At 48.0% G+C, this 27,255-nt stretch overlaps 1 protein-coding gene across 2 annotated transcripts in view; it reads right to left on the reverse strand.

Annotated features, from left to right (window-relative positions):
* The window catches only part of ACVR2B (activin A receptor type 2B), a 38,507-nt gene that overhangs the window by 9,992 nt on the left and 1,260 nt on the right, over positions 1–27,255 (reverse strand). For both annotated transcript variants that reach the window (XM_002813923.6, XM_054552284.2), the window contains exons 2-10: positions 5,241–5,448; positions 4,765–4,874; positions 4,447–4,598; positions 4,221–4,364; positions 3,468–3,611; positions 2,913–3,061; positions 1,281–1,395; positions 412–550; positions 188–318 (exon numbers count right to left, since the gene is read on the reverse strand). In XM_002813923.6, coding sequence (XP_002813969.1) covers positions 188–318; positions 412–550; positions 1,281–1,395; positions 2,913–3,061; positions 3,468–3,611; positions 4,221–4,364; positions 4,447–4,598; positions 4,765–4,874; positions 5,241–5,448 — 1,292 coding nt within the window. The remainder of the gene's footprint in view (positions 1–187; positions 319–411; positions 551–1,280; positions 1,396–2,912; positions 3,062–3,467; positions 3,612–4,220; positions 4,365–4,446; positions 4,599–4,764; positions 4,875–5,240; positions 5,449–27,255) is intronic.

Raw genomic sequence — 27,255 nt, forward strand, 5'->3', positions numbered from 1 at the left:
GTGGGGATCAGGAGAAGGACATCATCCTACCTTACTCCCCATAACCCCTGGAACACATCCCTAGAGTCCAGGGAACGTAGCAGACTTTCTATTTGCCCATTCTCCCTTAATTTCAGCTTACCTGCTACACGTGAAGGGTTTTCCCTTCTCCACCCCCCTGCAAAGTTGCCTGCACCAGGCCCCTTACCGGGTGTTTCAACCAGTGATCTTTAATGGTGGGCCTCATCTTCTTGTGCACCACCACCTCCTGCAGCTCCTCCAACGAAGGGTGCTGGCCAATCTCTTCCTCAAAGGGCAGCATGTACTCATCCACGGGTCCTAGGAGTAAGAGAGAGCCTGGCAGGATCACTCTAAGGTCCCACTGCTCCCTATCCCTCAACCTAGGATGCCCAGGGCTGCCATCCTACTTACCGTCTGCAGCCTTGCAGCGAGACACAAGCTCCCACAGCACCAACCCCATGGCATACATGTCAATGCGCAGGAAGGCATCTCTCTGGAAGTTGATGGCTCCCTCAAGCACCTCAGGAGCCATGTACCGTCTCGTGCCTACCTATGTGAGGACAGAAGAGGGCAGGATTTACAGTGACTGGCCATATACACACAGCTGGGACATGGGAGTTACAGCCTCTGTGCACCAGATGCAGGCAAGACAGAGCAATTCAGACAGGTTATCAATGATGGCAAACCTCAATTCGCCACATTCACAGCAGTTACAAGAGGTCACAGCATCAATTATACTTGGATAATAATTTTTAAATACTATATCCTGGAGATAATAGTAATCTAAAATGGAATTGTTACCAAATTAATACAAGGAACTACAGATGGTGTGTATTTTACTGAGATTAAGACCAAAAACAAAAAGGGAAGGAGAACACTTAAAAATAGTAACAGTGATTGTTTTAGGAATGATTTCCTAAGTTTAATTTTTAGTTACTTTTTCCAGGTTCTTTGTTTGGATCCTTAGTACATTTCTTTGTTTTATCTTAGGAATTAAAACTAAAAAAGTGAGAGAAAGACTAAGACCGCAAGGACTAGTGGTCAAAACCCCAATGGGGAATCTCTACGTTTCCCAGCTGACTGTCCTATGGAAGCTAAGCTACACTGCCTTCCTGGCCTTGGTTTCTCCACTGGTCAAACAAGAGCATTGTTCTGAGTTCTCAGACAGCTCTGAACGCATGCAGTCACCCTCATCCCTGCACCTCGCCAGCTGAGCACGAAAAGGGCAAAGTATCTACCCTGGGCCTGTCCCTCTCTTCCTGCCCTGTGAGGCTTGTTACCTGTCCGTGGGTGTCCCCTGGAGGTTTCCCTGGCTCAAATCGAACAGCCAAGCCAAAGTCAGCCAGCACGGCTGTGAGGTCGCTCTTCAGCAATACATTCTTACTTTTAAAGTCCCTGTGGAAACAAGTGGGCAGAGATAAAGCTTAACATGATCCAACTCCCACCTTGGTTCCCAAGATACTAGAGTCTGTGCCCTAGAGTCAGCCCCCAGACCAGGTCATCCCACCCTACCTGGGATGCAGAGGTGAAGCAGCACAGGCAGGCAGCTGCAGGTGCCGACATGGGTGTGAGAATCCCTCAGTGCACTTCAGAAGGAAGGATTCCCCCAGGGTTGGCAAAGCAACACCTACCCTAATGGCTGGGCAGACCCTGTCCCAGTCCCCATACTATCAAAGGCCAGCCCATATATTCTCAGAGGGGTGGTGGACAGGCACACTGGCCTGGGATGCAAGTTTTCTGAGAAGAATTTACAGCATTTGGAATGTGAATGAGAATAGGAATTTAATATTAGCTTTCCTAGGATCCTACAGAGACCCCTTAGGGCCTCAAGCTCACCATGAAGGCCGGGTGGAGCAAGGTTGCTATTGCATGTGCCCAGCTCCACCTCTAACTAAGCAAAGCTACTTGTGGTACTCAGTTTCCCCAGTGCCTATCTCAGCCTTGTGAGGATTCGACTGAGTGGTAAGTGCAAATGTTTAGGGCCACACCTGGCATACTTACTGGGTATTCCTACTAAGTTGAGCCATATAGCGGAGACAACATTCAACCTTTTGACCTACAAAAACGCCAATTTCATACAGTCTACCTTCTATGTCATTACTGTTACTACCATCAGGGACCCTTCAGCTTTGAACACTGGAATTTGAGGTTCATTCCCCTCCCTCACAGTCACAGAACCAGACTCAACTAGCTACAAGACCTTGGCTAAGTCATTCAACTTCTCTGTACTACTGTTCTTCCATCTGCAAGATAGAGCTGAGAAATACAGTACTTGTCTCAATGGGCGGTAATGAAGGTTAAGTGAATTGATACTTCTCAAGTGTTTAGAGCACTGCCTGCCATTTAGTAAGCATGACAGTGATGAGCTCATCCAGAGTTTCTTAAAGTGTGGTTCGAGGACCCCAGATCTCAAGACTGTTCCAAGGGAATCTATAAAGTCAAAATTATTTTCATTTATTTGCTTTTTTAAGGCTCATTCTCTTAGGAGCATAGAGTTTTCCAGAGGCTACATGAGATGTGATGTCCTCACTCTGACAGCAAATGGGATGTGTGGGTGTGCTCAAATACAGCAAATATCAATAGTCATAATCCACTTACACAAAAGTCCTTTTAAGAGTATAAAGGGGTCCTAAACTAGAAAATTTGAGAACTACTAAGCCAACTCTCCAACCGAAGTAATGGAGTCAGCACTTCATGTGGCCATTAGAGGGCACCAAAAACCAGCTTGGGAGGCCATGCCATCCCCAGGACACAGTGGGAAGGCCAGGTTTTGTGCCCAGCTGGCTGGGACACACAGCAAGCAGAGTAAGTATGTTTAGGAAGTTGAGACATCTCCAGACACTGCTCTTGCCCACCAACCCTTCCCACAGCTCCAGCTCAAGTGCAGGAAAGGCACCTGCTGACCCAGGTACCTGTGGGCAATAGACGGCTTGTGGCCCTCACCACGGCACCAGGGCACGTCCTCATGCAGGTATGAGAGGCCTCGTGACATCGTCTCTGCTACATGACACAGTTCGTTCCATGTGATGATGTTCCCCTTGAGGTAATCCGTGAGGGAGCCCTGAGAGAAGACAGCACAGAACTTGAGCACAGATTCTGGGTACAGGACAGGACCCAGCCCAGCCCTGGCAGAGAAGTCTCAGTGGGCCAATGGCTAGGCTGCTCTTCTGGGAGACTACTACAATCGATATGGAAGATGGATGAGGCCAGGAGGCAGGGAGGGCTAGGGGTGGGAATCATGGAGTCACTACTCTTAACATAAAAACTTATCCCAGGGTGAGAGGTTCCTATCATAGGGGAACCTATGTCCACACCTATGGCAGGGGTAACCCCATCATGGATAGTGCTACCGGGGCAGAGTACCTCATGGTGGACACCTCCACAGGGAAGGGGTCATCATATTATGGAGAGCCACCAAGGGGACATTCCATCTCCTCTCAGAGTCCATTCTGATGGGTGTGGCTCACCTTGTCGTGGAAGGCCGTGATGAGCCACAGCTCTACTTCGAGGTTGGATCCTCGCTTCTCGGCAGCAATGAACTGTAGCAGGTTCTCGTGCTTCATGCCAGGTGTGCTGAAGATCTCCCGTTCACTCTGCCACGACTGCTTGTCCTGAGGCCGGGGGCAAGGGGTTGGGGGGACAAGTGGCTGGCTTAGCCCTGCTGCAGTCACATTGCCCTACAGCAGAACAACCATTCCCCCCATTCCCCACCCCCAAGCCTCCCAGCCCATTCCCCACCTCCCAGCCTCCCAGCTTCAGCATTTGTAAGGGGACCAGGAGAAGACCTGTATTAAGCTAGGCCCGGAGCATGAGGCCAACAGTGATCCCTGAGATCACTTAAGGCTAGCACTTCGATTTACAAATGGGGCCACTAAGGTCCACGGATGGGGAGTGAGTGACCCCGTATCACCCAACAAATGACGCAGAGCCAGACCTGGTGTCCGGGGCCGCTGGAAAGAACCCAATGTCAAAAACAAAACCCTGGAAACCGGGGCAAATCAAGGTTTTGCAAAGCCCTACCCTGGTCCTATGATAAAATTCCATAGTTGCATGAAATCTACAGACCAGCCAAGTGTAACATGAGTAACTAGGCCCAATAATGCTCCCTTTTCTCTCATACCACAATATATTTGGGGTTTGGATTGCCCCAGGGCAGGAGAGCCTCCAGTTCAAGCTACAGTGGAGACAGAGGACCTGGATGGAGCCCCTCAAACACTCACCTGGAGTGGGAAGATCTTGACAGCTACAAAGTCATTCATGAGCTGGGCCTTCCAGACACAGCCAAAGCGCCCCCGAGCCTTGATCTCCAGCAGCTGCAGTGGCTTCAGGCCCACCAGAGGGGATGGGGGTGGAGGCCCAGGGTCCTGGGGGAGAGCAAGGCTTAATAAGGTCTGGCCTGTCCTCCCCACCTCTACCCTGCCCTGCTCCAAGCCAGTACTGTCTCACCTCATGGATGTCCACATGACCGTAGGGGGGCTTGCGATGCCGGTACATCCAAAAGGCCAGCAGGACGATGAGGGAAAGGCCCCCGATGGGCAGCAGTGAGTAGGCCAGCACCGTGAGGAGGGTGGGGGCTGTCGGGGGTGGCTCGTACGTGACTGGGGGACACACAGAGCCCTGTGTCAGTCTGCCCGCCCTCACACCTCCAGAGCCAGACTACAGGGCCCTGTAGCCACACCCCACCCAACTGAGGAGCCAAGCACTCCACGCCAAAGAGGCCCAGGTCGGCTGACTCAAGGCCCCACTTCCACACTGCCCCCTTACCTTCTGGGCCCCCAGCTTCTGGCAAATGAGTGAAGCGCTCGTTGCAGAAGTTGCCTTCACAGCAGCAGAAGTACACCTGGGGGTTCTCCTCAGTGGCCACGCACTCCTGCCTGGAGGCACAGAATTTTCCATATACCCCTCACCTGGGGGATGCAAGACTGCCCCAGGCCTGCCCTGCCAACCCCTCCTCACAGACAGAGCACCTCATGGGCAACACCAGGGGGACAGTGTGAACTCACCTCCCCTATAGGAGACCCAAAGCCAAGGAAGAACAGCCAGGGGTTGACACTGAGAGCCCTCCTCAGGGCTAAGGTAGGACAAATAGGGTGTGGAAGGGCGTGGGGCCCTGGCTACCATCTCAAGAGCCCCTTCTTCGTCCTTTATCTCCCGCTCAGACATCCTAAGACCCAAATGGCCCAGTGGGCAGTATAAGCACAGGTGGGTCCAAGAGGAAAGGAAGGCGAGTCTTGGGGTACCTATCGTAGCAGTTGAAGTCATCTAGCCAGCAGCCCTTCTTCACGAGCTCGATGGTGCCAGAGCTGTTGCGCCAGGAGGCGTAGCAGTGCAGCCGCTTGTCCTGCTCGCCTTCGCAGCGCTCCAGGCCGCTCTGGTTGGTGCGCTCCAGCTCCCAGTTGGCGTTGTAGTAGATGCACTCCCGTGTCTCAGCCTCCCCACGCCCAGAGCCTGTGCCCCAGAGAAAAGAGAACCACTGAGCATGCCCCTGGGACCACCACCCAAACCCGTACTCCCAGTCCTGGGTGCCAGGCCACCCTGAGGGAGGGAGGCCGGGTGGTGGGTTGGGGTCACCAACCTCCTGCACTCAGCCCTGGACATAGGCCACCCATCCGTCCAACACCTCTTAATTTACGTGTGCCAGCTGGCACCAGCCCCCACCTCATTCTGCAGCCCATCACAGCTGCCCCTAGGCCTAAGCAAAAGGGAGGAGGCAGGAAACCTAATGCCACAGAAGGATGGATAAACAGACAGACAGACAGAGTCCAGATACACAGAAAGGGCACCAACACCTGAGGCTCCTGGGTGGGGCTGGGGGCTACTTCCCTGCCACAGCAGAAACCGATGAAGAGGCCCCCTTAAAACCCCAGTGCACATCAGAATCACTGTATGTTGGAGGTGTGGGAAAGGGGAGCAGTGTTCATTCAAACACGTATTTCCAGGCCCAATCCAGACCCATCCCAATGGGAATGGGGGCAGAATATGTGCTGTTAATCACCCCTGTCTGTCTCAGGTGATTGTGATAAAGATCTCAAGGACCAGTTGGGAAAACTGCAAAGGGGAGTGGCTTCCTGCTGCTCCTGTCTCTGCCCCCAAGCCCCCTTCTCAAACAGTTCCCCAGGGAGACCATGCCAGTGGGTCCTCCACAACTCCCTGCCCATACGGAACGGAAAGGACCCTGTAAGCGTCCTTTCCACACCCAGCAACCACACCTGGTGCTCGGCAGGGCTGGAGAACATAAGGAATGAGGCCTACGTGTACAGGGTAAGCCTCCCAGAGTCACCAAGGGGAATACGTGCCTCAGGCAGAGGAGGGCTAGCTGGTGGCTTAACCTGCAATCACAGATCATTCTCCTGGCTAGGCTCCTGATGACCCCAGGGCACTCCCCATCACTTCTGAACCCCCTTCCACCTGCTGCAGAAAGTGCCATCGAGGTGGACAACCACTTCAACCCCCGCTTGCCCTTTCAAACACTTTCCTTCTTCAAACTTGATTTCAAACATTCCCCAAAATCCATCCTCCTCACTATCCCCTACAAAACAACCTCCAGTCCCAGCCCCAGTCTACTCCCACTACCCCCAGGAACCACATAGCCCTGACATGGGAAAGAGTATGGAGATGCCAAAGGAGGTTCGGTTCTGTCTGAGAGCCCTGCCAGCACCCCATTATAGGCCGCCCACAATGGAGGCAGGTGGTGGCATTTACAACCTCACTGCCAGAACCCCACACAGACACCCGAGAGGATAGTTGCACCAAGCATCCAGCCATCCTGTCCACACTTCTTGGACCCACGTAGGCCAGTGACCTGGCACCACTCCTGGCTGGTCTTCTTTTACCACTATTCCCGTCCCAAGAAGGAGGGAGGGGTCAGAGTCAATCCCACCAGACAGCCAGCCCACCAGCAGCCAAGAGCCCTACTTCGCCATCAGCCTGAAAGGCTGACTGGAGTAGCAAGGAACACGAACCCTGCCCCGACCCTGGGGGAGGGCAAAGTACCCTAAACACTAGCGTAGCCTAAGGACATCCTCACTCTCATCTCCACCCCTACTGTTGGCCTTCATGAGGAAAGAGCTTGATTTCCCAGGGTATACCACAGAGAGAAGGATACTGACTGGCTGTCAGGTGAAAGAAGCCCCCCACCACTGGAGCGGCCATTCTCCTGTCAAATCCAACCCCTTTCTGCATCTCCCTGAAGTGACAGGATGCTTCTTCCAGGGGCAGGAGCAAGCAACCAATCTCAAGGATCCAGGTAGCACCTAAGGATCCGAAATGTCACCCAATCAGAATGGCAGTGCCCAGCCACAGCTCTGGTCATCCTACACCAGGTGGCCTAGGCTCTGACACTTGTGAAAGGAAAATGCATGGCCTCCTGACCAGCCAGTCAGCTGGCATTCAGCCTCTTCCAAAGGAAGGGCCTCAGGGTCCACAGAGAGGCTTACAAGGGTACACACTGGCTTCCCCAGCCAGGCCCTTCATCAAGCATATGGCTTTAAGGTTTAGAGGGAGAACCTGAGAGGGTGGGGTGGGGGTAGTAGACCAAAGGCTGAACAAGCACACCAGGGCCAGGACTGAGGCTTGCACCTACATTGCCCCTGTCTGCCTGCAGCAGCACCCAATTACTGGGTTATTCGAAGCACCCTGCCCAGAGGCCACAGGGCCTCCTCTCCCCAGGCTGGGCCCCACTGCATCCACGGCAGCAGTTCTAGTGGAGACCTGAGACATGTGGGGCGTGGAGACCTGAGACTTGTGGGGCCAGCCATGAAGCTGCACTGCAGACAAGGAAGCTGGGCACTCCCCTACCTTCCTCCCCTTACTGCAGCCACACCATAATGTCACACCCTTGAATGTGCTCGACTTCTAGGCTTAGCATAACTCAGAAGTTACCACCTCTGGCTGTAAGGTTCCCCACCTTCCTCTGATTTCGGCTCTTCCCTCTCCCCTGAGACCAGGCAAACTCTCTACTTCCACTGGCCCTTGTGCTTCCCCTGCCACCTAACTTAACCACCCTTGACTAATGGCCTGTTGTTGCTTAAAGGATTATTTCAGACATCCAAAAAGTGTACCAATAATATAACCAAAAATAATCTCAAGAGGAAATAACACAATGAACACTTGTATGAGAAATAAAACATTACACATGTACTCGACAACTACTTTCTAAATGTCAGGCTTTCCCCACAAGACTGGAAAGCCAACAAAGGCAGGACCCTTGCCGTCCTGAGTGGCAGAATCATTCCAAACACATCATAGATGGATGGGTGGGCAGACAGATGGACAGAAGGGTGTAGGTATCATGGCTAGAGCAAGATGTGGAAAGGAGGGGACAACAAGGAAGGATGGCCTCAGCCTGCAGCCCAAGCCCTAGGTCCTCAAAGAGTTTCTATCTCCATTCAGACAAGCAACAAGCCTCTGTGCTGAGGCAGGAGTCCAAACAAGGGAGGCCAACAGAGTAACCTCCTCTCTCCAGGCCACTGATAAGTCAGGGACCACCCTCTTGCCACTACCATAGGCAGGACCCAAGTGAAGAGGCTGGAAGTTCCAAATCTCAGAGGACCCAAGGGTTCAAGATGTCAGCTGGGCCAGGCACGGTGGCTCACGCCTGTAATGCCAGCACTTTGGGAGGCCGAGACGGGCAGATCACCTGAGGTCAGGAGTTCGAGACCAGCCTGGCCAATGTGGTGAAACCTGGTCTCTACTAAAAATACAAAAATGAGCCAAGCGTGGCGGCGGACACCTGTAATCCCAGCTACTCAGGAGGCTGAGGCAGGAGAATCGCTTGAACCCAGGAGGCGGAGGTTGCAGTGAGCTGAGGTCGAGCCATTGCACACCAGCCTGGGCAACAAGAGCGAGACTCCATTTCAAAAAGATGTCACCTGACCCCCATCTGACCAGATCCTCCTACAGGCAACCCAGCGAAAAATGGCAGCTGTGAGCGGGCCAGACTTAAAGTCCTACTCCAATACTTCACAGCTAGGGTAGTTGTAGGAACTAATTGAGTTAATGCACTTTAAGAGTGGTTAGAACACTGCCTGGCACATTGGCTATATTAGAGCCACAACCATCCCCTACTGCCTATGACAATCCCTCATAACACAAGTCCCCTGTATGACTCCCAGCCCATCAAGTCACACCATGCCTACAAGAGCTTTATGTTCAGAGCCCTATGTAACATTCCATGCCCCTCCCTCACCACAGGGCTCTGCTGCCACCTGGAGACCCAGAGGCCTCCCCCATTCCTCTCTCTTCCCCAGACTCTCCTTCTTCACACACTCAGCTATTTATAGCCTCTGGCAATACTCCAACCACAGGCCACCTCTGCCTTTTAATAGATACAGATTCCCACCCACACCCAGGAAGCCAGGGCATCCATGCACAGGAGGCTCCCCTTGACCCCCAGCCCACTCGCCTAACCTGGCAGGAGAAGAAGCCATGCTCCCAAGATGCGGGTGCTTATGGTACCCCCTTAGGCCTGCTGCCTCATAGCCCTGAGGTAAGTGAGCATGGCCCCCAGACACCAGGACAAGGGGCTTGCTGCATCCCTGAGTCACAGCCAAACCAACTGCTGGCCTCCAAAGGAAGCTGAAATAAAAGTGGCAGTGTCCCCAAGGGGCAGTCCCTATGCTCCAAGGGGCCTAATGCCAGTAGAGAGAAAGTACCCAGTGCTCCCCAAACCTTCCCTCCTGGCAGGACCACTCCCAGATACACCACCCCCGACCCTCACACAAACATGAAGTACATGCACACACACACAGTACATGCAGACTGCACTCTGAACCAACATTCCTGGTAGCAGAACCTAAGCTGGCTAGTTTTGATGCTCAAAGACACGCACTGAGAGGTCAAATACTGGGAGGTTCGTTTCTCCTATGAAGCAGCTCAGTCCAGTAGGCCTTGGACATACCCACTATGCCCTGAGGAGAAAAGGGAGAAATCTCACCAGGGTCCCATCTGTGAGGGGCTCAAAGTGCAATGGGGAGAGAAAGAAGAGGAGATGGTTCAGAGGTGGAGCGTCCATGCCCACCTCCCCTGGAGTCCCTGAGCTCTGTACTTGGGTGTCCCCAGTCCAGCGAGTGTCTCCTAGAGGAACTGTGACCCCAGCAGCCAGCAGAACCACTGCTCGGTTGGCTCCTGGAGGCCCCTTGGCAGCCACCTACCCCAGGGAGCAGGTGCCCAGCCCCACCCTTGTGGGCACTGTAGTGGTGAGAAGGAGTGCCACTCACCAGGTGAGAAGGAGTGCCACTCACCACTACATCTAGGTCTGCTTCTGCCAGCACACTGAGGCACACCCTCCCAGAAGCCTCCATGCCCAAGAGGAAGACAAGTAAGAACGTCTCAGGAGGGCCAGTGTTCTGAACCCTCTGGTGTCCAGCCTTCACATCTGCCCAGAGAGGAGAGGCAGCTCTCCCCACAGACAGCACTCCTCGAAAGGCAGCCCTGAGTCTGCTCAGCTGCCTTTATTGCCCTAGCAGGTCCCTCCGTAAGAGCCAAGGAGGGCCAAGAGCAGTGACTTATCCATGTTATGACTCCACACCCCCCAGCTCCACAAAGCAGCATCTCCACCACCTCCCCAGGACCAGAGTAAGGGCAGCCGGGGTGTAGAGATGGAGGGAACCTGAAGAGACAGATGGGGCCAGGAAGGAAGGCTGGAGTATATAACAGACAAAGACACTGACACATGCACACACGTGTATGCACATTGTGGAATGGCATGTACAACAGGGGAGAAAAAAACACAAAATATTCCAACATTGTGTCTTTGCATTTCTTTTACCCAAGAGAATAACTCTTGACTGTTTCTAGCAACCAAATACAATCTCTAATACATATGCTTTTTCTCCTTCATCCATATATTTATAAGCCATCCAGGTTGATATGCATTTATTTAACACTTATACAGCTCACACTACATCCCAGGTCCTATTCTAAGCATCTGCAAAGAGTAACTTATTTAATCCTCATAATAAACCTGTGCAGGTCCTCATTTTATAAAAACTGAGGCACAAAGAGGCTAAGTAACTTACCCAAGTTATTTATTAAGTGTCAAAATCAGGCTTCAAACCCCAGGCAGCCTGTCTCTAGAGTGCATGTTCTTTATATACTGCTGCCTCTCCTGCAGCTCTGAAGTGCATTTATTTCAGAAGCTTATAACCTCACATAACTTTAAGTATCCACTCACCTACTGGACTCTTAGGTTATTTATGTTTGTTGATCTCAGCAATGCCATCATGACTTCTTTTTTACATTTTTGTGTGTGTGTGCGCTCATGTGTGGGCATTTCTTGGCTAGGTTATAGGGTCTAAACATCATCAACTGACTAAATACTGTTAAACTGTTCTCCAAAGTGGATGTGCCAGTCTAAGTTCCCAACAGATGACAGCCCCCACCTGGGGTTCACCTGGTGAGTGTGAAATGGTACACAATTTGGATCTGCATTTCCCTGATTACTTGTGAGACTAATCATCTTCTTATGATTATTAAAATTTCCTTCTGAGAACTGTTTGTATCTTTTCTCATTTTTCTACTGGATTGCTTTTCCTTTGAGTTACAGAAATTATTTTATATATTCTTGGTAATAAAATTTTTCTTACTATATAGTAACCCTCTTCATTTGTAATGAATGCTTTTTGCCAAAAAGTCCATTTTATCTGATGTTAACATAGCTATATGACATTTCGTGTGTTAGTATTAGAGAAAATTATCTTTTCTAACTTAAACAAAAAATCTTCCTCTCTTCCCTCCCCCCAATTCAATCTAACACCGTCTTTTAATTAGAGCTCAGTCTCGTTACATTTATGATTTCTGGGTATGTTTACGTATATGATTACTGGGTATGTTTAAATTTGTTTCTTTTCTACTGTTACCTCTATTTGGATTATCTTTTAAAATTTCCTATTTTAGCCACTTTTTAAGTTATACATCTCATTCCTATTCCGTTGTAAGCTAGGCCTATAAACTTTAATGGGTACACTTACACTAAAAGCCTAAATCAACATCTCTACCATCCCTCACTGGAACTTAAATATTTTAAGCTCTAATGACTCTTCTAATGTACATCTAATTTAACATATTGCTTGTGTTCAGTATTTAGTGTCACTGTTCTTACTACCCAGCTCCCAAATCAGACATTGTGTCCATATTTTTTAAGCGTCCATACAGTCATCTCTCCCTGCATCTCTGCCTTTCTTTCTGAGACCACTGTCCTTACTGAAAAAAAAAAATATTTCAGTAGAGATCTCTTGGCAGAGGCGCCTTTGTTGCTTTTCTCAAAATGTTTTATCTTTCTTCCTGAATGGCAATTTAGAAGAACATACAATTTTAGATTGTTATTTTATCTCAGCTCTCTGAAAATATATTCCACTATTTTCTAGCTTCCACTACTGTTGCTGAAAAGTCTGCTATTAATTTAACTTTGCAGATATTCTGTTTTTTTCTCTCTGGCTGCTTTCTCTCTTTGCAGTTTCACTACAAGGTATGTGTCCAAGTATATGTTTAAATTTATACTACTTGGGGTTCACTATGCCTTTAGAGTCTAATGATTTGTGTTTTTTGTCAATTCTGACAAATTCTTGGTTATTATCAACTTGAATATTGCATCTCCATATTCTATGGTTCTGAAATTCCTATTATAAGCATATTAGACCTTCTCATTCTGCCCAGTCTCTTAACCCTCCTTTCCTAATTTCCAATTCTGTGTCTAAACACCATTACAGGTAATTCCTGAAGATTAACTTCCAATTCACAAGTTCTCTCTTTAGCTATGTCTAATCTGTTGTTTAGTTCTTCTACTCAATTTATAAATTCAATTATTCTATTTTTTCATTTCTAGAAGTTCTATTAAAAAAAAAACTTCCTGGTCAATTTTGATATTTCTGTACTTTGGCCTACTTCCAAATCTCTCTTAGAATTCTATAATTTAACTTCTTGAAAGTCTGCTTCTGACATTTGTTATTTCTGACTTTATTCATGGTACTGTTTCCTCATGTGGTTTTAGAATTTTGAATACTCAGCTTATGTTCAGTGGGGCCTTTTCTGTTGGACTACTTTGATGCCAAGTTTGAAGGGGCAACCTTTCAAAGGTAACTTATATTTCTGCCTTCTGCCAATCTCCCCAGGACATTAACTATTTGGAACCACTTTAATTTCTCAACTTAGTTTACCAGAGAACAGGATGGTATAAATGCCAAGCTCACATGAGCATAGGCCTATGGTTATAAATTCTTGGGGAAACTACCCCAACCCCAATCCTACCCAGTCTCAGACAATTTCATTATTTAGTCTCTTTGTCAACAAAGACATGTTTCTTCTAGCCCACATTTTTACTGAAGGTAAAACACAACAGAAGTCTGAGGCCATGCAAAGGCCTCAGTCTCAATTCCACATCTTGTCTCCTATTGTCCACACTGCTACTAAACCCACATCTCTAAATTATAAAGACAGGCAAAGTCCCCAAGGAATCAGCAGTTTCAGTCAGTGAAGGCATACAGCTCTAGTTTCCAGCTCCTTCTTGCTTTTCCCTAACTTCTTATACATGCAGCAATGTATATGCATTTTAAAAGGGTGTTTATTATACTTTTTCCAGCATTTCTATGTATTTTGCATGAGGATTTTCCACTGTTTTGTTCACTACAAATACCAGAAATGTAAATACAGGAGCACCTTCCAAGGTGACAGGAGGAGCTCCATCTGCCTTCAGAAGTCCCGCCTAGGAACAAGGAACCAAGCCAGGTGACCTCAAGTCACTTCCAACTTGGACTTTGTAAACAAGGCCCTGGCACCATCCTCCCACAGCTCTGAAATACATGCCTTTTTCCAGGCCCCATCATTCCTGGACAACACTGGAAGGAGAGCTTCCAGGTAAAGGCCAAGGATTATACACAAACATTTCCTTTTTGCTCCCTCTTGTAGTCCCACTAAAACCACAGTAAAGTATTTTAACGCATAAACCTGTAAGAACAAAGAGAACAGGAGAGAACTACAGAAATGACATTTCAAGGCTGGAAAGCACTTACACACATGGTAACTGATCACACAGACTCCTAAGTTGGCTCTGGATAAAGTAGAAAAGCAATGTGACTTCCCCCACAGAACCCTTCAAAACTCAGGAATTTGTGGCACCAGATGTCTTTGAAAGAATGGGGTAAAGATGAGTCTAAAGACAGAAGAGTTGGTTAGTAAGGTACAGTCAGATCCTCAGATCCCACCACCACTCATCATGGTTGCCCCTCTCTCCAACCCAGCGGAGATTATGTTTATTTTCTAAAGAAAATGAACAGAGAGCCTCTTCGACAAAGAGGAGCAGGCAAATCTGAGGACACAGGTATCACACTGAAACAGGAGGAATACAGAACAATATACCAAATACAGGAACCCCTAGTTCTCATCCCCCTTGACTTCCAGGATGTTGATATCCAAGCCTGCCCCCTCCAGACAGAAAACAGAAGGTATTTCTCAGGAGAATCCAACTAATTCCCAAAACAGCCCAATCAGATCACCCTAGATTAAGCCAACTCCACCCATGGACTCAGAGCTTTTAATAAGTATTCAGGTCCATCCTTAAATATTTATTAAGAATTCTTACATCAGGCCCGGCATGGTGGCTCATGCCCATAATCCCAACACTTTGGGAGGCTGAGGCGGGCAGACTGCTTGAAATCAGGAGTTCAAGACAAGCCTGGGCAACATGGTGAGACCCCATCTCTTCCAAAAATACAAAAAATTAGCCAGGTGTGATGGTTTGCACCTGTGGTCCCAGCTACTTCAAAGGCTGAGGTGGGAAGATCGCTTAAGCCTAGAGGGGCAGTGGTTGCAGTGAGCTGAGATTGCGCCGCTGCACTCTAGCCTGGGTGACAGAGCAAGACCCTGTCTTAAAAATAATAATAATTTTTACATCATATATTTATTACAAATATTAGCTATATTTATCTCATCTGGTCTATGTTCCCTTGTCTCTTATTGCTTTCTTCTCAACTGAAGAATTCTCTATTATTCCATGTCTCCTCTTTTTTTGGACACAGGGTCTTGCTCTGTGACCTAGGCTGGAGCACAGTGACTCAATCACAGCTCACTGCAGCCTCAAACTCCTGAGCTCAAACGATCCTCCCACCTCAGCTTCCCAAGTAGCTCGGAGGTGCAATGCCACCACAACTCAGCTGATTTTTTTTATTTTTTGTAGAAATGGGGTCTCACTACGTTGCCTAGGATGGTCTCAAACTCTGGGCTCCAGTGATCCTCCCCACTTGAACTCCCAAAGTGCTGGGATTACAGGCATGAGCCACTGCACTCGACCCATTTGTCTGCCTTGTTTTTTCTTTTTCTTTTTTTTTTTTTTTTTTTTGAGACAGTTTCGCTCTTGTTGCCCAGGCAGGAGTGCAATGGCGCAATCTCAGCTCACCGAAACTTCCGCCTCCCATGTTTGAGTGATTCTCCTGCCTCAGCCTCCCTCCTGGGATTACAGGCATGCGCCACCACACCTGGATAATTTTGTATTTTTAGTAGAGATGGGGTTTCTCCATGTTGGTCAGGCTGGTCTCGAACAACCCACCTCAGGTGATCCGCCCACCTCAGCCTCCCAAAGTGTTTGGATTACAGGCGTGAGCCACCGCACCCAGCCCATTTGTCTCTTTTTTAGCTTGAAAATTATAATCTATCCTTTGGTTACCCTAGAGATGATAGCATGCCTTATCAAAATTTAGTATTATTTGGTAGTTCCACTCTCTTCCTGGACATTGTAAGAATCTTTAGAACAATTTAAATTCATTTTCACTCCACTCTCACAGATAGCATTGTTGCCAAGCATTTTCTTTTGTGGTATTTCAAACTCAGTAACACATTCTCACAATAAATGCCTGAATATTTATTATTTTCATTGCTCTTCATTCCTCTCTTCATCTCTGACATTCCATCTGGATTTATTTTTCTTCTGCCTGAAGAACACATTCCTTGACATGTTCATTCTTTTTTAAGAAGTTTTGTAGGCCGGGCGTGATGGCTCACGCCTATAATCCCAGCACTTTGGGAGGCTGAGGGGGGGTGGATCATGAGGTCAGGAGTTCAAGACCAGCCTGACCAACATGGTGAAACCCTGTCTCTACTAAAAAATACAAAAATTAGCCAGGCTTGGTGGCGTGTGCCTGTAGTCCCCAGCTACTCGGGAGGCTGAGGCAGGAGAATCATTTGAACCCGGGAGGCGGAGGTTGCAGTGAGCCAAGATCGCCCCACTGCACTCCAGCCTGGGTGATAGAGCAAGACTCTATCTCAAAAAAAAAAAGAAGTTTTGGTTTAAAAATTGACACGTAATAACTGTACATATTTATGGGGTAGAATATGTTTTGACACATATATATACACTGCGTAATGATCAAATTAGGGTAATTGGCAAATCCATTACCATTTATCATTTCTTTGTGGTAGGAACATTCAAAATCCTCTCTTCTGGCTATTTTGAAATACCATACATTCTTGCTAACTACAATCACCCTACGGTGTAACAGACCAGAACTTATTCCTTTAAATGTAATTTTGTACCCTTTGACCACCCTCTCCCCATCTGACCTCCCACCTACCTCCTTAGCCTCTGGTAACCACTATTCTACGCTCTATTTCTATGAGATCAACCTTTTTAGATTCCACATATAAGTGAGATAACGTGGTATTTGTCTTTCCATGTCTGGCTTATTTCACAACATGATGACGCCTTCATTCTGGAACAACAGTTTCACTTGATACAGAATTTTAGGCTGACAACTATTTCTTTCAGCACTTACAGCTATCATTCTATTGTCTTCTGGCTTCCACTGTTTCTATTGAGAAGTTAGCTGTCAGTATAACTACAGCTCTTTTGATAGTAATGCCTTTTTTCTCTAGCTGCTTTAAACATTCTGTCTTTGTTTTCCGGAATTTTTACTGTGATGGAAATAGATGTGGATTTTTAAAATTTATTGTCTTACCTGGGATTCACAGGACTTCTTGAATCTGTGGCTTGATGTCTTTAATTAATTTTAGAAAGTTCTCAGCTATTATCTTTTCTGCCTCATTCTCTCTCCTTTACTTTTGTGGCTGTGATTTCATGAATCTTAGACCTTCTCATTTCATCCTCTATGTGTTTCTCTTTATTCTGTTATCATCCATCTTTCTGCCTGTTCATGCTTCAGTTTATATTTTCTTCTGCTCTATCATCCAATTCACTAATGCTCTATACAGTTTCACCTAATCCCCTGATAAAAGCATTCACTGATTTATTAATTTCTGTTATTATGCAGAACAAGTCTTTAAGAGATTTTCCCTTTGGTTTATAGTTTTCAGCTATCTGCTGAAATTCCCACTCTCATTTCCTTGACCACAGTGAACACTGCTATTTTTTTTTTTTTTTTTTTTTTTGAGATGGAATCTCATTCTGTCACCCAGGCTGGAGAGCAGTGGTGCGATTTCAGCTCTCTGCAACCTCTGCCTCCCAGGTTCAAGCAATTCCCTGCCTCAGCCCCCCCAGTAGCTGGGATTACAGGTGCCTGCCACCACACCCAGCTAATTTTTTTGTATTTTTAGTAGAGACAGGGTTTCACACCATGTTGGCCAGGTTGGTCTTGAACTCCTGTCCTCGTGATCCACCCACCTCGGCCTCCCAAAGTGCTGGGATTACAGGCATGAGCCACTGCGCCCGGCCTGAACACTTCTACTTTTAAATATGTATATGGCAACTCCAACCTAGAGGTCATCCAGGTCAGCTTCAACTGTGATGTTTCTGCTGGCTGTTTACTTAAAATTACCAGCCAGTCATTGTATTTGCAAAATTATAGAGATAATTCGAGGCCTAGGATGACATAAATCCTCTAGAAAGAATTAACATGTCTAAAGGTACCATTAATCCCAGAATATATTTTCTGTTTTGGAGATGGGGTCTTCCCATATTGTCCAAGCTGGTCTTGAACTCCTGGGCTCAACTGATCCTCCCCGCCTCAGTCTCCCAAGTAGCTGGGATTACAGGTGTGCACCACCACACCCAGCAGCCCAGAATATTTCAATCTAACTTTAGGGTTTGTCTATATTTTGGTCCCCCTAACTTCTATATCTTTGGGATCTCGATCCCAAATAAGTGATTGACTCTGCTCACCCTTTGCTTAGAACTCCAATTCCTGTCTTCCTAGCCCCAAAAGCTATCAAATGCAGCCTCTCAGTTGCCCCTATGACTAAAAACAGACTCAAATACCAAAATCATCACCCTAGGCCTTTGTTCTCATGCAGATACTGGCCTGGTAGGTCTTCAGTATCTTCTTAGATATACAGTGCCTTCAACCAGAGAAGTTTTATTTTTTCCAGTTTCTCCAGTTACCTTTAGAAAGAGATTTGGTCCTGATTATCAGAAAAGGACACCTCCATATCTACTTTTCACCCAGGTTTTAGACATATTTTCAGGATCATAACATGCCCAAAGGCAAGGGAACCTGCACACATACACAGAAATTAAGCCCACCAGTGTAGACAAGATTGTCCATGGATAGTATTAAGCAAGAACAACAGAGACACCAGGGCAAAGCCCTGAAAAAATTAACTTCCATTCCAAAATGTCACTCCAGAGGAAAACAGAATTCACTTTCAACCAAACTTTATTGTTTCAGACAGTCATAGATTGAACTGAGTCCCACCAAAATTCATAGGTTGAGGCCCTAACCTCCAATGTGACTATTGGGTTGGTGCAAAAGTAATTGCAGGTTTTGCCATTAATATATTTACAGATAAGGACTTTAAGGAGGTAATTAAGGCTAAATGAGGTGATACAGGTGGGCCTCCAGTCCAACAGGACTGGTATCCTTATAAGAAGAGACACCTGGAGTGGATACACACAGCAAAAAGGACATAGCAAGAAGGCTACCATATGCCAACCCAGAAGAGAGGAATCACTGGAAACCAATCCTGACAGCACCTTCACCTTTAACTTCCAGCCCCCAGAATTGTAAGAAAAGAAATTTCTGTTGTTTAAGCCACCCAGTCTATGGTATTCCATTATGGCAACCTAAACAGACTTAAGACACAAATAGTGCACATCATATGTATAATGTGGGAAAGCTGATTGGAGTATCATTTGTACTAGAAACAGTTCCACAAACTTAAGTGTCATCTAAATCCATTAGCAGAGCCTGACAAGTGGACTTACATAAAGAATCCCAACATAACAGTAAAGAGTAGGCAGCAAGCTGAAGAATAAGACTGGGAAGCAAGAGCTTTGGTGAACAAGTCATCCCAAACTATCTTCCCTAAGTCTTCTGCCAATTGTGGCAGAGGGTTATACAGGGAACAAGGCATACACTCAGCCAGGAAAATAAACTCACCAGAGCTCCTTCTGTCATGAAAAGCTTCTCACCAGACTCTAAAATAGTTTCTCTACAGGTTTCTCCAATACCCTCAACATCATTATCACCACATATGAAATCCGAATTTGTCACACTCAGATTTTGTCAAATGCAGTGGGCTCACCAGTAGTGCTGTTACCCAGAGCTCTTCAGCAACCTTCAACAAGTGCCTTAGTCTCTTCAGAGTCTGCAGGCAGCATGGAGCCTGGTAAGTGAACATACATATCCACTTCCATCCCAAACCCAGACCAGCACATCCTGGCTAGTCCAGTGCTACCTCCCTCATCAGCACAGTACCCAGGAGACTCAGGCACAGGGTAGGAGACGCAGGCATGAGAAGTTATCTCCAGGTCTCCTCATACATTAAGCCAGTGGAAGTGAGCCCTTCCCATGTCCGGGCACCCTTCATGAAACCAGGCTATTTCTAAACTCTGTAACCTAGCATTTCAGCAGGGGTTGGGGTGTGGAGGTGGGAAGGATGTTCACAGATTACCGAAGAGAGCCAACTGCCATATCACCCAGTTTCTACCCCCACTGCCATCACTTGGGTAGCCTCAAAAAATAAATAAATAATAAAATACTATAACCATCTTTCAGTATCTATTAAAACCGATAATATACATGTCTTATGATCCAGAAGTTATTTTCTCATCTACTCTTGAAAAACAGTCTGCATACATTCTATACAATCACAAAGTCCATCAATAAGAAACTAGGTAAAATGTAGTCTATATTTAAACTTTAGAATATCACATAGTTATTAAAAAGATCAAAGTAGATCCATATGTCTCAGAAAGTTTGCCAAAGCAAATCTCCGAGTTTAAAAAGCCATTACATCCAACATAGCTTAAAGTCACAAACATGGTGAGGAAAAGATGGACACAAAGCAGTTTATTCTGTAAGGTTCTATTCATATGAAGCACAGAAACGGACGAAACTATTTTATGCTGTTAGAAGTTGGAATAGTAGTTAACCTTAGTGGGTGTGGACAGAGACTGAAATGGAACAAAACAGGGCTTGCTGGGGATGGGGGGCTGGAAAATTTCTGATTCTTGACTTGGATGCTGACTACACCAGTGTATTCAGTTTGTGGAAATGCTTCTTAGCTGTTACTCATGGTAATTACTTGTACATTCTTCTGTATATGTTTTATACTTTAATTAAATGCTTGAATACCATTTTAGGTGGAAAAAAGCTTATTTATTTATTTGTTTATTTATTTATTTATTTTGAGATGGAGTCTCGCTCTGTTGCCCAGGCTGGAGTGCAGTGGTGCTATCTTGGCTCACTGCAAGCTCCGCCTCCCGGGTTCACGCCATTCTCCTGCCTCAGCCTCCTGAGTAGCTGGGACTACAGGCACCCATCACCACGCCAGGCTAATTTTTTGTATTTTTAGTAGAGACGGAGTTTCACCATGTTAGCCAGGATGGTCTTGATCTCCTGACCTCGTGATCCGCCTGCCTTGGCCTCCCGAAGTGCTGGGATTACAGGCATGAGCCACTGCGCCCGGCCAAAAGCCTCTCTATTTCTATAAGTATTTCTACAGATGCACATGTAAAAATGTCTGGAAGAATACACCTCAATCTTAAAAGGATTACCTTTGGAGGGGGCCTCAGATGGGAAACAGAAGTGATAAAAGGAGACCCTAGTTTTATCTGTAACATCTAAATTTCTGCAATATAATGTAGGTATATTACTTGTTTAAAAAGTAATAAATTTTTTTAAGTGGGAAAATTAGTTACGGCTGAAGTGACTTCTACTCCCCCAACTACACCCCAGGGTGGCTAACCTCTCAGTGATGGGAGGTTTGGATGGGAGGTTTCAGGGCAGGGAGATAGGACTACATTGCCCTGGCCCTCCTTCTACTCCCACACAGCCCTGTAGGTCTCACCCTCAGCCAGAAGGTTCACAGAAGGAGCCAGCCAGGTGGGAAAAGAAACCAGGGATTCATCTCTTTAACCCTTCTGCTCCTCTGGTTTCTAAGCCCCAGAGCAGATGAGCCTTAATTCACTATGCCCTCACTACACAAACAAGCGGGACCTCTTGTGTGAGCCCTGGGCCACAGGACTCCCCTCTAACCCAATATCAAACCTCGGTGAGAAGGAAATTCCCAAAAACTGCATAAAATAAGAGTTCTTAAACCATGGTTGCCAGCCCAGGCTGGGAAAACTCATGCGTGCTTTCTAAATCAACGAACACATAATCCAGTTGGAGGGGTGGGGGAGGAGGGTTGTCAACGGCACTGGACACTCATTAAAAGGCATTGTCCTCATACCTGAAAACACTGTGCACCACTGCACAAGCCAGAAGGAAAAAACATCCTGGCATCAACACTCGAGAGAGTCAGCTTCCAAGTTAGTCTCCTGTTTTAATTGGTTCAAGTCTGGGAGGCCACAGGGACCCCTCCCTCTCCTCAGATGGACAGATAACAGCTGGTCTGGTCCCATCCTCCGAAATGCTCAGGCACAAACCTGGGAAGCAGCCTCCTCCATTCTCCAGCCAAGGGCTTGGGTTTCCAACCAGCCTTCCTTTTCCTTCTCCAGAACTAATTTTAGCCTCCTTGGTTGTCAGAGTGGAACTGAAATAGTCGGCAGAGGAATACATGCAAAGAGCATGAGCTCGCCTCACAAAACACCTCAGCTCCAGCCCAGAAACTGGCCAGGGAGAAGGCCCATTGTCCAGCAGGTCAGACCCATCCAGACAACATTCCCCTGGGAAGAGGGCCTCACATTTGCCCAGTGGGACAGGCTTCCTTTCCACACTTGCTTCCAGAGGTCATGTGTCCATGAATGAAAACACCCAGTTGGAGCTGCCAGTCCCAGAAAGAAACTGAAAAAGGCACATGCATGTGTACAGCAAGCCTAGAATAACCAGGGGAAAGCATGGGGCTGTCCAAAGGCGGGAAGCCATTATTGGTCCTGGGCCGGGAAGAGACATGGCTGACCCTTTAACAATCCCAGCCTGCTTTATCCGTTGATTTCCAGTACCTACCATTGTCTTAGTCAGAGACATCACTGACCAATGTAATAAAGAGTCAGAAGAAGGCAGCAGCATTTCCACCACCGGAAAACCTGGGCATTCAGGAGCGGTACCCCCAGGACCACAAGGAATAGGCACCTCTAGGGCTAGGATGGACCCATAAGTCTGGTGGAGAATGAGAGACCAAAAAAGAAAGCCCAGAACAAGGGGGTGGGTGTCTGTTTTGGAACATAGAATTAGTGACAGAACCAGAGGGAAGGAAGTGAAAGAATTCTGAGAAGGAAATAAAGTCCCCTTTGTAAAGACCCCAAAAACAGATGGAACTAGGAAGTCTGAACCCCAGCAAGCACTTCACATACCAGTGATGTGGAGCACTTGGAAACTGGGTCTTTGAAAAATGCTTCCTCCACCCTAAGAGTCCAGTTTGTAATCACTTCCCAGTGCAGCAAACTGTGTCTCACTGAGTTCAAGATGAGAGAGACAGAGTCCCACAGAAGCGTTCCCTAGCCAAGCTTGAAGCAGGCCAGGAGAGGAGTAGAAAATAAACATGGGGGCAGCCACAGGGGGCTGCCAGCCTGCCAAGCCCAACAGACAAGTCTCCACAGATACCAACCGCTCCACCAGGGCCTCCAGTGCCGGCTGCCTGTCTAAGGCAGCACTGCCCACACCCCCCCAGGTCCACAGCAGGAAGCCTGGCCCTGCCCTCAGATTCCCATCTGGCCACCACACCCTGAGGAGAGGGGAGAGACTTGCACCCCTACCTTTGGGGAGAGGTTGCCCACCTGCCCTGGTGTCCCCGGCCTGGGGGCTCCAGGCCCACAGCCTCTGCGGCTCCCCGGAGCGCCACACGGCAGGTCCGCTCAGGGGAAGGGGCATGCCCACAGCCTGCTACAACCCCAGTGCTCCGCTTGGCAGACAGGGCTAGCCTCAGCTCCCGAGGCCCCCAGGTGAGCAGAGAGGGGGTGCTGAGCAGGCAGAGAGTCCCCAGCAACAGGCACTTCCTGACATTCTGCGTGTACAGGAGGAAGAGGCTGAGTGCCAGCCTTAAGGCAACGGTCAGAGGCGAGTGGGCGGGTGTGGGCAGGCAGGCTGCCCAGCCACCCACAGCCTCCGCCTCCCTGAAATCCGAACCACTTCTGGGAAAACTCAAGGACGCCAGGATTCTCCTCGGTGGTAAGCTGTACACCAGAACCACTAATTTTGAACCAAACTCTCACGTGCTGAGCAGATTTCACTAAGCAGGAATCTCCTAGGCTTTGAGGAGAACCTCACCTCCAACTCTGCATCCAGAGTGGGGGGATGGATATGCACTCAAAAGCCGTTACCCCTACTTCTTACAACTGTGGCCCTCTTTGAAAGCATGAGAACATTCTAGATCAGTGGTTCCCAATCTGAGATGATTTTGCTCTCACCTCTGCCAGGGACATTTAGCAAGATCTGGAAACATTTTTGGTTGACATGATTAAAGAGGATCGACTGGAATTTGTGGGTAGAGGCAGGGATACTGCTAAATATCCTACAATGCACAGAACAGCTCAACCCACCGCTACCCATACACAACAGAGTATCATCAGGCCCAAAATGTAAATGGTGTCAAGGTTGAGAAACCCTGTTCTAGAGTGAGGCCCATGCAACCAGGACCCTGCCTCAGGACTATCTAGAGTCTATCTAGAGTCACTTGCAAAAATATTATCCAGACCCAGTCCTCAACCCTCCAGATCCCAATCCATGGTGACAGGTCAGTATCTGTGAGTGGATCTAAACTCCTGAACCGATACTCCTTGGTTCTCATTTGCACCACCCTGAGCTCCCAAGCAGAGGGGCTGAATGCATAGGCTGGCACTCAAGAGAACAGCTTTCTGGAAAGAGAGACCAGGGCTAGAATCTGAACATCCGGCAAGATCACAAAAGGCAAAGTAAGTGAGGTACCAACGTGGAAAAAGCACCCCTCTCCCACAGAACAAGCTGCCCTTAGGACTGCTACAGTGGATATGTGCAGGGCAGCCAGGACTTCAAGGAGTCTAATCAGGGGGCAGCAGGTTCCCAGTATCTGTACAAAACAGAGTGGGTGCACACAATGTACACACACATGCACACATATACCGATTTACATTTTCCTGGGGGAAGGGTCCACAGCTTTCATCAGATTCTCAGAGGGGTCTATGACATCAAGGACCACTGTATAGAATGTGGGCTCTTCATTGGCTCCTTATAACGGGAGTTCCTTAGGTGAAGTGCCAGTGGAGGTCCAGGTGCTTTTGGAGAATCCTGATGCCCAGAAAGACCCACAGAGTAGTACACAATAGAGGCCCACCCAAGTGATGGGAGGCCATGGGGTTTAGATCTTATGTTTTTACCCAGCTATAGGGCCTGGAAAGATGGGCAGGTTTCTCACATCATCTGTCTTGAAAGGGCCCCTAAGAGCTAGGGAGGATACCCATTCCTCCCAAAAGGCAGCCCACCCAGACAGGGCAGAGCCTCGAGTGCCCAGCAGATACAAGGACAGGTAGCAGAAAACACTCTTCTCTAGGAGGAGCACCCACGGCCCATGGCTCTATAGCCCATGTCCTTAGCATCTACCACTACACTAGGCCTGAGGGATGAAGATCACTTCACTTCATGAGCTCACTCCCTCTGCCCTCCCCCGAGGAAGTGGCCAAGAAACTTCTTTGGGTCAAACTTCTTTGAGTCAGCCTATCAGAGTAACCAGGGCCTGCACTTCCTGATGGGACAGATAGGAGGCAGGTCCCTCTCCAAGAGCTCTGGACACTTCACTTAGAATACTGTTTACCCCACCCCCATAGGCCCTTTGATCTGAACCCCAAGTACAGAGTACAGAGACAGGTGTCAGGAGTTCTTGTAGAATACAGCATTGAGTGTCCAGGATGTCCACTGAAATGCAAGAGCCAAATGGCTTGTTTCCCAAGGACACTCGGCCACGCACAGACCACAAAAACTTAAAGAATTATTAAAGAACCAACTAACCACTGACTGATCTTGTGACAAGCACCATGTGACATTTATTACACCATAAATTCTACCTTCCCTTCTGAGATTCCAGTGTCCAATATGGTAGCCACTAACCAAATGTTCTGCAGAGCACTGGAAATGTGGAAAGTTAGAGGTGAGGATGTTCTGTAAGACACACAATGGATTTTGATGACAGTACAAAAATGGAATGCAAAATGTCTCATTTTAATACTGATTTCAGGCTGAAATTACTTTGTATATATCAAATTCAGTGAAATATACTTTTTTTTTGAGACGGAGCCTCACTCTGTCACCAGGCTGCAGTGCAGTGACGTGATCTCGGCTCACTGCAACCTCCACCTCCCAGGTTCATGCGATTTCCCTGCCTCAGCCTCTGGAGCAGCTGGGACTATAGGCGTGTGCCACCACACCCAGCTAATTTTTGTATTTTTAGTAGAGACGGGTTTCACCATGTTGGCCAGGATGGTCTCGATCTCTTGACCTCGTGATCCTCCCGCCTCAGCCTCCCAAAGTGCTGGGATTGCAGGCACGAGCCACTGCGCCAGGCCAATAAAATATACTACTGAAGTTCATTCCATCTCGTGGAAAGAATGTGTCCCTCCAAAATTCATACAACGAAGTTCTGACCCCCAGTGTAATGGTATTTGGAGATGGGACCTTTGGGAGGTAGTGAGGGTTAGATTAAGTCATGAGGGTGGGGCCATCAGGTAATGAGAACAGGATTCACAGTCTTACAAAAAGAGGAAAACACCCCCTTGCCCCGCCCCACCCGTCATGTGAGAATGCAGTAAGAAGGCAAATGTCTGCAAGCCAGGAAGAGGGTCCTCACCGGAACCAAACCATGCCAGCACCCTGCACCCCGGGCTCAGACTTAGAGCTTCCAGAACTTTGAATATAAATTTCTGCTGTTTAAGCCACCTGTCTACAGTATTTTGTTATGGCAGCCCCAGCTAAGACACAGCTGTTTCTTCTTCCTTTTATTAACATGACTACTAGAAAACGTTGTTTTATATCTATCCATAGTTCATATACTATTTCTGTCGCCCAGACAGCACTCTTCTAGATGTTCCTTCTAGCAGGCATTGTGTGCTGCACAGGGTGGGGGTTATTCCAAACAGCAAGCCAGGAGCTTGAAATTAAAGGGCATCCCTGAAGCCAAAGCAACAGGACGGTCAGGTCTGCTCCAAACTGGGCCTGGGGAAGCTCTTTTCACAGTTCCCCACAGGTCAGGGACTGGCTGATGTGACTACAAGAAATACTCAGTGACCCCTACCTCCCTCCCAGGGCAGGAATACAGGTCCTTATAATGTGACTCTGACTGCCCCCTGGCAGGGTACACCGCTCAGCACTGCCCAAGCTAGGTGACTGAAGCAGAGGAAAAAGGACATACAGTCCTTCCAGGGGTCTGATGCCACCCTGCTCTGCCTAAGGAGGGAGGTGTGAGACTGGTGTGATCCCCAGATCCCAGGTCTCCAGCTGTCCTGTCTTGGGAGGAAGCTCTCCTAAAGGCCTAGGCTTGGAAAAGCCCCAGCACTTCCAGGGATCAGGCACCCAGAGGGTCTGGAGGCAGTCAGGTGGGCTGCTGTCTGCCTATCAAGTCAGCTTGCTGCCGCCCTCCCTCTAGCAGACATGCCTCCCCTTTCACTTTCGAACCCTCCTTCTTGGGGAAAAGGCATCCCAAGGGAGCGGGGCAAAAAAGAGGAGCAAAAAGTCCAACACGACCACCACTTTGCCTCCAGCACACAGGAAGCGGCTCCAGGAGAGCTGCAACGCCCTCTTCCATACGGTACTCAGGTGCCAGTTGGTCTTTGCCCTTCGGTTTCCGCACTCAGGCTGCGCGCGCGCTACTACCCTACAGAACTCACTCGCTTTCGGTGTAAACTAAGCCTCACGACGACGCACAGGAAGAGGTAGAACTAGAGTGGGAATGGGACCGAGATCCCAA

This window comes from Pongo abelii, chromosome 2, assembly GCF_028885655.2.
Source record: "Pongo abelii isolate AG06213 chromosome 2, NHGRI_mPonAbe1-v2.0_pri, whole genome shotgun sequence".
In the NCBI taxonomy this organism is placed as follows: domain Eukaryota; kingdom Metazoa; phylum Chordata; class Mammalia; order Primates; family Hominidae; genus Pongo; species Pongo abelii.